Genomic DNA, 9,773 nt, shown 5'->3' on the forward strand with positions numbered 1-9,773 from the left:
AGCAAAATGAAAATATATAGTGGTCTTCAATCCACATTTGGATTTGTTTTCATGGACTCTACGTGCACGTATAACACCCAAGCAGTTCCAAATAAAATTGTATTAAATGGGTCCTTTGCAAAGCACACTAAAAGTGATCATTAAGAATATGTATTTACTGGATAAATAAGAGTCTATAAGCTATTTCCTTTCCCCTTCAATTATAAAAGTTTCAGTTACTGCCTTGGTAGTTAAAAATCACCTGAAACCAAACATAAGAACCAAGTGAGTTTAAGTCAGACCAGAATCACAGGCTGACTTCAAGTATTCATCACTGATCAGGGATAATAATATTCAGAATTTATTAAAGCAATCCTTCCCCCCTATTTAGTTCATTCTGGTAAAAAAGAATGCAGTAAATTTTGATCAATTGGACAAAAAGCAAAGTATTTTCTAATAAAGCACTCAGACGTAAAATAACATTGTGGTCCTTTTTAAGCTGTTAAAAAGTTTATAAAATAATCAGCTAAGAGGACCTTAGAGCACAAGGAGTGGAATCCTTTTTATTGAAAAACCTGAATCAGAACTCCAAGTATTACTAACTTTATTGGCTTCAAATAATAACAAAACATTTCATCAGTAACAGTATTGTGGGTGCTCTAATTTACATTCTCTTCTCATTCAAGACTCAATAGCCTGTCAGTGGTTACCTCCTTCTTAAAAGATGAGAAAACTAAACCTTAAGAATGTTTCTTAGAGTGTTTAACCAATTTAAAGAGCCAAGGCTCTGATTCAGGACTGTTGTCTTTGAATTCAATCTTAAACCATTCAAGTTTTAACGTTAAAACTGTTAATTTTAACGTATCCCACAGTTTACAACAGTATATTTACTAACAGGAAAGAACATCATAAATCACTAGGGATTGTTAGACTGAACTGCTTAAAGAGCTGCAAGAAGGCTCTTTCCAAAGTCATTAATACATTTTAGCTTTTTAAAAATTACTATTAACGAAAACATTTCCAACATGTTTAACCACATCAGAATTTCCATAGTGATTCAACCTTCAAAAGCAGTTTTAGTGCGTTCTTACTATTAAAATACCTTAAATACAAAGATGTGTGATCATTATCAAGAAGCATGCACTAAATTCACAACTGGTCTGTCATTTCAGCTGAAAACAGCCACACAGACAAGATTGTTAACTATGTATTTGACTGACTATATATATTTGTAATTTGTATCCGAGCTTTAAAAATTTTATGTTCAGTAAAGGATACTGTGATAGCTCACAAACCTTTAAGCTTTCACATATTTGGCACAATATCAAATCTTTTTTTTAAAAGCACTTTAGTGCTTTAGTTTGAATTGGCACACAGCAATATTTTTAGATGGAGTAACAGAAAATGTTCTGCATGCCTAGTAAAACAAACATGTATCTGTCCACACAATGCATTTCTACTGGACTTTTCAATGCCAAAATCCTTATTTAATACTTTTTAACTCACCATATAGAAAAATAAAATTCCACAATTCAAGTCACTCCAGTTACGCTGCTATCTGTATACCCAAAAAAATCTCTCAAACCAATATGATCATAATTATAGTTACATACTAAGGACTTCTGTAACGGCCTCTGAATCTGCGATCTCGACTTCTTGAACGGCTCCGTCTCCTTTCTTTGCTTCTACTCCGCTTCCTTTCACGGCTTTTGCTCTTTTTCCTTTCTCTATCTCTACTTCGCTTCCGTTCCTTACTTTTGCTTCTTTTTCGTTCATGACTACGACTTCTGCTCTTGCTTTTTTTCCTCCTGAGAAGAAAAAAATCACCATTATCTTGCTGATTTAAGAATATGCAAAAAATATACTTCTTTTTATGTTTAGATATATTTTGCTATTTTTACTGTCATACAATGATACATAATAATCACTTATGGAAAAATAATTCCTAGGTAAGGCAAACAACACCCCACCTTTGCCTTCTACTACTGAAAATCAGCAGCCAGTTGACAATGAATCATTTGAGTGAGAGGGACTATAATGACCTTTCGTGAGAGTCAGCTAAAGCTTTAACAAGGAGAGAACTTATTGGTAGGTATAAATCAAAACCTGAACTTTTAATTTTTTTTTTTTTTTGGCCATGCTGCACAGCATGCAGGATATATCTTAACCCTGACCAAGGATCGAACCCCATGCCCCCTGCAGTGGCAGCACAGAGTCACATACCACTGGAGTACCAGGGAAGTCTCGTGAACTTTATTTAAAAGTTCTATCATATCTGGCCAACTAAGTATAACTGTAATCCAAAACATACAGTAATAGAATCAAAGTTACAATAGAATACTTTAAGTATTAGTGTTGGATCATATAAAAAAGTTGCCATTAAATACACTAATTTCTCTTAAGTAAGCCAATTTTGACCCAATTTGCACATATGATTATATACTTTCAAAGGGCCATACAGGCATCACTATTTCGGTTTTTATGGGCAAAATTATTACAAATAATGACAAAGGACAATAAAACTAATGCGGTAAAATGCAATCTGACACTCCCAGACTTCAATGTGACCACTTCAGATACTTTCTTTTTCAAGTTACAATGAGTACACCAGATATTGAAATATGCCATTTTTATGCCAGTTTATACAAGCCTGTGGGGTACAACCAAAAGGAAGAATCAACACCTTTATAAATCTTTATAAATTCTCAAGCTCTGAAAGGTAAAAAAGCCAGTCAGTCATGTATCTTCCTGTTCATTTCTGTATTCCTCACAGCATACCACCCACTCATTCCATAATTTTTATAATCTGTACCTCTGTCATCACCCAAATTTTAGAGGTGCCTTCAGATATTTCAGTATAAATTGAAAGACATTTCAAATTAAACTTATCCACTTAAATGTCATTTTGTAGTGGCTAAAAGATTATGAAACATTTTGACAACTACATCATTTGGAAATTGAATTAACTGTTTAGTCCTTATCAAAGCAAAGTCAGCACAAGAGCAATTGAAGTCTGCCTCAGAGAACCTGTAAGCAGGTCATCTTAGAGTGCATTGAAAATAGAAAATGAAGACACCCACCTTCTGGAATCTTGAAACCCACACTCCAATCACAAGGAGATGTAGAGCTTTCCAAGGAGGCAGAAACTTTGTCTAAAATTTCAAGATAATCCACCTGACTGTCAGAAATGTATATGCTAGGTAGCACATGACAGAAAATTAGGCTACACTCATTACTTATACAGAAGTCATCAAAGCAATGCCCAGAAGGGCAACAGATAACATTCCAACTTTGTTGCCTAAAAACCTGAAACTATCTCTTAGAGTAAAGAATTCTGAGATAGCTATAATCAAAAATCCTAAATATTATCAATAAGGGGACAAAGTAAAAACTCCATCCCCCACAAAAAGGACAAATAAAGTTTTGCTCTGCTTATAATGGCCCATTGCAGAGAGGCAGCCAACCTCCCAAATTACCTCTTTTTAGGCCCAAAATTTATTGCGCCAAAGGAAAGGACTCGAAAATTGGAGAGCTAATTTCAACTTAAGGTCTTCCTAGGACTTTTTATAAATGAGTCCCCACCCACATCTGAAGGCAACCCCTGACAGGTAAAAAGACAGCAACATACTAAGACATTCAGAAATATAATCCTCTTTATAAAGCCCAGACAAAAATTTAAGGGTGCAAGAAAGCAGTGTACTTCTCTGTAACAAGATGAAGCTTCAAAGAACATTTATTAAGTTAACTAAAGAAGGGTTATCAAAATCCACACTAATAGTCAAATCCTGTTACAACTTAAAAGGGACTTTCCAAAGTCTTTAGTGGCAGTGGAATTTTGTACTGAACATCATTGAAGTAAATGGTCCACTGGGCTGGGCCTTTGGACTTTTTGGTTATATGGCCTCTGCTGTAAAGGTGTTTTGCTATAACTGGATTTGACCTCTTCCATGTAAGAAGATCTAAATTTTAAATGCAAAGTACTCTGGAAAATAAGAAAAAAAATAGAAAAGTCATTTATTCCAAAATTTATAGATAATCCACAGCACAGTAGCCAATATATTTCAACTGTGTCATTTATTGTTTTTTATCCTTTTTTGAGAAATTCCAAAAGAGCTTAACTGAATGGATGCTGGTTGTGACTTCGCAGAACTGGTTATACTAACAAATAATACTCCCATGAAGGCAAGCTCGGGTACTTAGAAGGCATACTTTGAGGTCTTGCCAACCTCAGGAGTATAGCTTTTCAGAAAGAAGGCTAATAGACAACCAATTTGCGTTAATATTAAACTTAGTTCCTTTTACTATTACCTGAAATCAATTGAATGTATGTACTGAGAATTACTATTTTTTAAAAGAAAACATTTACTAGTCAACTCTCAATTTCTCATAATGTGCATTTTCTTACTACCTTAAAACTATATCCCAATACTCAACGGCTTTTAAAAAACAATGAAGTTTTAGGATGAAAAATGCACATGGCACGTTCCTTTGGTTAAGAGACCTAATTTATACTAAAAACTAATACACAAGAACATTCTGCTTGTTTCATAATTTATGCCTAAATACAAAAATTTTTTTCTAGATAACTTTCAAATTAATTTGAAAGATTACTTCCCTTCAGAAAAAAAATGGGTGAACAGTTTACTGACTGACCAAGGGAGTCATTTATTTAATCAGCTTTAACTGAGAATGAGGAGAATGAGAAGTCTGACAGAGAAATAATATGTACATTTAAAAAGAAACTAGATGATAGCTGTAATTTTGAAAAGGTTCTTCCCTTAAACAAAGAATCCTATGGCCAATTAAATTGTCCGTTCAATTTAGTCCCATTTGACTCTTTACATTATACATATAAACACCACTAAGTAAGCACCAGTCATTGAGAGCTTAATGCTAAATTTCCTTGTAAAAGACTGGTAGTCTTAATGAGCTTAGTTGTAGGATGATTAACAAATATAAACTGGAGATGGTATTAGTAGCAAGAAATGACACGTAAGAATGGTACAACAAAGAAGGCATGTGCCCTATGGTGTAGGTCCTCATTCTTTTGGCACTTAGAGTGAGATCTTTATCCATCCACTTGGCCTGATATCTAGAGATTGGATAATTTCAATTTATATGGTTACCCCTTCCTGGGTTTTCTTTTGATTACAGAATTGCAAATCACAACGATTAATGAGGAAACTTACTTTGGTAAAAGGTCTAAAATCAGAGGACATTACACCATGCAAAGATTGGTTGACTGCCTCAAATCATAACAATTCAAGACTAAACCCAACCCAATACCCCTAACATGATTAGTGAGGAGCTATAAGACTCCCACCCAAACAGAAAAAATATAGGACATGTCCTACAAATTGCATCATTTTGATCCATTACAATATTCTAGGGGTAAGAATATCGGTGTAGCAAAACCTGGACAATCCAGTCTATGTCATCTATTTTATAGAATTATATTAACCTACCTTACAAACTTGTGAGAATATTGAGGTAGTATATTATGAAGCACTTAGAGCTCTTAGAAGGAAGCACCAAAAGAACCAAATAAGTGGCTTATTCTACATCACTTTTCATTATGCATTATGGGGTCATGAACATGACAGAACGCTTGAATATGACATCACGAAGGCTAATAAAATGTCTTAATGCTTATAATACAGACCATGTGACGTTAAGACTCAATGATTTTAGAGCTGAAGGAAAACTCCAAGAACAGGATCAAATTTTATAAAGCGCATCTATTTAGACTTCTTGTATACCATACTCTGTACTAGTCTGTATCAGAGTTCCTATTAAGGGTTACTTCTTTAACCTAAATGACACGCATAAATATTCATAGCTTTTTGAAACTCCATTCTCACTATTAAGTCTGTCAGAGTTTAAAAAGCTTAAGAGGACGAAAGCCATGTAAGAGGAACATTAAGAAGTACTTAAGTGTGCTATAACATTACTACAAAAAGAACCTTTAGGAGCATCGAGGAGCATAAATAATTCACAGCTCTGACTCCTTCAGTAATTTAGGACAAACAATACTTCTCCACAGCCTGGTTATTACCTTCTTTCTAACCATCTTCAGTGGATATAACAGTTTTACTGATAACATTGATAAAATAATATTAAACCAAAGTTAATAATAAAGACAAGCTCTAACACTAGAACTCTTATGCAGATTGTCATGGATGGACTTGGAGGGGAAGGTGTCCAAAAAGTTCCTGACACCAATTCCTGAAATTAAGGAAAGAGTCCATAGTTTTACATCCTCGAATAGTGTCTCATCCCAGAAAGTAAAGAACCTACTTTTCTAAAAAAGGCAAAGAAACCCTTCAGGAGAGAACCTTGGGTTTGATGCTTTAGCCACAGGAATACAACTTAAAAAATCAATCACATATAGCTCCCCCCAACCCAGGTCCCTTCTTAAAACTTACTTTTTGCTACGTTCTTCATGGCCGTTGGCACTGCTCAACTTGTTCTCATCCTAAGCAGGGTTGATAGAAGAACATCATGAGGACGAAGTGGTAACATTTCAAGTTGTCAAAGGGTAAAGGGAATAGGAATAAGAAAATACAAAACAATTTTAAAACTAATTACTTATTTATAGTTTAACATGGAAGGCTATAAAAAAATTTAGATGGATATGTGTTTAACCACTTTGTTGCTTACAAATTAAGTCATCAAGATACAAAAATAAAAATGCATATTAACACGTCAAATTTTATTTTCTTACATAGTTAGATAGTAAGTTATCCAGATTTACAGTGTTGAAGTGGTTAAATAGAATTTCTATAAAACATGAATGAAGTCCTGTTTTGAGTTTTATTCCATGTGCTATGGCCCCTTTGGTCAGTACCATGGCTCTATTTCTGCCTAAGCCCCATGTGGCCATGCTAGCAGCCAGCCACTATCGATTTCCTGTGACCGATGCCATTCCTGAGATCTTCGCCCATTTCCGTTGGAGGGTTGGGACTGTAAGAGCTTGATGCCACCTCTGTCACACATCTCGCCCTGAAGCAAACAGGGATTCACACTGCTTTAGTAATGTTGACTCCCAAGAACCCAAGAAAGTCAATTAATAATCGACCAGTCCTACTTCCATACCTGTTTACATGGAATTACATCCATGTTAAACTAAGACAGAATCTTAACATTAAAATAGAAAGTAGCGCTTCAAGAGTCTAAGCATTACAAAACTACATACACTATTCAAAGCTTTAAAGAATTCATCCAAATTGGTACCACATGGTCGAGCTATACACTCCAAAACAAATGTATTATTTTTAAAAGGTTTAGCGCAATGTTTATTTTAAAGTTTGATCACATCAGTTATAGGAGTATAAGTGCTAATTTACAAAGCTTACAGTTTGTGACATCAGTGATAACGCATGCATACTGCTATTTTCACCACCAACTGGTGAAAGAATGAAAAGACACTTTTACTGTGATACTGAAATGGGTCAAAGACTGTATTATTAGTCAAAATAACTCCTTTGTAGTTTTATGTGTGAAATATGACAGGGACTAATTAAAAATAAAACAATATGGAGAACAGTTAAAACAGTCATCAAGTGACTCAAGTTGTGATATTGCCTCTTTTGCTTTAAGAATTTTTTTTTATTCAGGGATCCAAGAATTTTAGTAATTTTTAACTGAGCAGATCATCACCTGCCTGTTTTAATATTGACTATTACCAGTCTCATGTATAGGATAAATTTTTAAATCTCACCCATTTCTTCTTGTAAGACTTGTCTTATTTAAAGATTTGCTTGCCACAGACTGGTTATGCTGTGTTATTCTTGGACCCCTGCTGCTTTCCCAAACCACTACATTCACCTTTTTGCTATACCAAACTGGAGCTGGTAATTCTTAGTTGAGTCATTTTACCTAGGGGACCACGGTACAGCGATAAGTCACTCAATTACTACCTTATGATTGACAGTTCACACTGGAATCAAAGGTGAATTCATGGGAGTAGAGGTGAGATATCGTTAGGCAAGTCTACAAAGAGAGATAGATGGGCATTTATTCATCACGCTGAAGTGAAACTACTGCACAATATTATTACATCAATAGCATATATTTACTTTTGTAAGTTACACTTAATGCATCTCTGATAAGATAAATCAAGAGGGCTCCGGGGAGGTTAGTTTACATTTCAGCAGTAGTTTCGTGAATAATGCTAAATTAAGAAATAGATAAACCTCACCGACTTGTTTTTTCTCACCTTCTTGTAAGGAGCCTCAAGCATTGCTTCAATATCAATATCGTCTGCCATTTTCTCTGAACGCCTAGATAAAGAATAAGAATGAAAAATTCAATGAGTAAACAATTTTAAATTTTGCTAAATTTCCTTTTTACCGGACATATTCCAAAACTTCCGAGACGCCCCACAAAACGACTAAGGTGGGACGACGCACTTTAGTAGGCTTGACAATTAAACCTGAAATGTCCCCAAGACCGAACACGCTAAAGCAGATTAAGTATCCGATTTTAAAAAAGCCTGTAATGACTCAAAAAACAACCCGAGAGCATCGAACGAAAGCTCCTCTTTCCGCGCAAAAACCCGCGCTGCCATTTTAGGGGCAAAGGGAAACTCCCTCGGTTGGGAGGAGTTCGGTGCCAAGACAGCATTCGGCTGGCGCCATGTTGGGAGGTCGCGGTCGTCGCAGGCCTGCCTCGAAGGGACAGGTCGCCATCTACCCGAAGCCTCTCTGGAGCCCACGCCACCCGAAAACCCTGAAATCTACCCGACCGAAAAAGAAGGGCGCGGTCTTCGAAATGAAGCCCATTTCTCGAAAACCTGCCCCCCCCACCCCGTCGCTTAAGACCGCCTAAGGAGTGCCCCTCAACCCAGAAAAGAACCACACCTCAGAAAAACCATGCAAATACGGGGGTTCGCGACGCCTCCTTACCTGTGCGGGCTTTCGGGGCCCCAGCGGTGCTCGTATTCGGAAAGAGGGGGGTTGCTACTGCCGCCGCTGTTGCTACTGTTAAGCCGCTAGGCCCAGGCCGCAGTACCACCCAGCCCAAATTTCGGGCTCCGAGGGCGGATAGGCCCAAGAGAATCTAAAAGAAACAATGGGATTAGAGGAGCCCGCGCGGGAGTTCAGGAAGGCGGCTTCGGCAGCGGAGGATCCACCCCGGCGACAGCGTCGGCAAGCTCTCTGAAATGGCGGCCGCGGCTTCCCCGTACTAACATTCACCAACAGAGATACACACACACAAACACACGGGGCCTCACAGAGCCCTCAGCACGGGCTCTCGCGAGAAGCTGCTCTTAGTTTCAGTCCGGAGCATCGGAAATGTCGCGAGATCTAGGCATAGGGCCCAGCGACCGTGGCCTAATCTCGCGCAATGATTGCGCCACGGATATTCCCATCCCCCACTCAGAGAGGCGCTTTTGACTCCCCCCTCCAGATTGGCGTCCACATCTCGCGAGATCGCTCAAGTTGCTAGCGCAAAGACGGTTGGTACGTTTCCTGTCAATCTTCTAGAAAACTCACCGTTGAGTGGAGCATGGTGGTCACCGCCCCCTCGTGGCACCTCCCAGCGACTATCAGACGGTTTCTCCCTCAGCGTTGACGGCTTTCCGCCCCTCCCGCGAGCCTCACATCTTGATGTCTGTCAAGGTCGCCATAAAGCAACCTAGTCCATGAGGCGATAGAATAAAACGAAAACGCTCATGTATAGATTATCCGCCGGGGTGAAGATGGAGTGAAAAGCATGTGAGAGAGAAGTCGAAAAGAGACGTACAGGCGTAGGGAGCCAAGGGTGTAGAATAAAAAATTAGATTTCTCGGC

General features: G+C 37.7%; 1 protein-coding gene across 4 annotated transcripts in view; it reads right to left on the reverse strand.

Moving 5' to 3' along the window:
- The window catches only part of RBM39 (RNA binding motif protein 39), a 30,116-nt gene extending 20,732 nt beyond the window's left edge, over window positions 1-9,384 (reverse strand). For all 4 annotated transcript variants that reach the window (XM_024743282.1, XM_024743284.1, XM_024743283.1 and 1 more), the window contains exons 1-4: window positions 8,886-9,384; window positions 8,198-8,261; window positions 6,405-6,454; window positions 1,593-1,787 (exon numbers count right to left, since the gene is read on the reverse strand). In XM_024743282.1, coding sequence (XP_024599050.1) covers window positions 1,593-1,787; window positions 6,405-6,454; window positions 8,198-8,248 — 296 coding nt within the window. In that variant the 5' untranslated portion in view covers window positions 8,249-8,261; window positions 8,886-9,384. The remainder of the gene's footprint in view (window positions 1-1,592; window positions 1,788-6,404; window positions 6,455-8,197; window positions 8,262-8,885) is intronic.
- Window positions 9,385-9,773: the final 389 nt, after the last annotated feature.

The sequence above is a fragment of the Neophocaena asiaeorientalis genome, unplaced genomic scaffold, assembly GCF_003031525.2.
Source record: "Neophocaena asiaeorientalis asiaeorientalis breed wild unplaced genomic scaffold, Neophocaena_asiaeorientalis_V1.1 scaffold82, whole genome shotgun sequence".
In the NCBI taxonomy this organism is placed as follows: domain Eukaryota; kingdom Metazoa; phylum Chordata; class Mammalia; order Artiodactyla; family Phocoenidae; genus Neophocaena; species Neophocaena asiaeorientalis.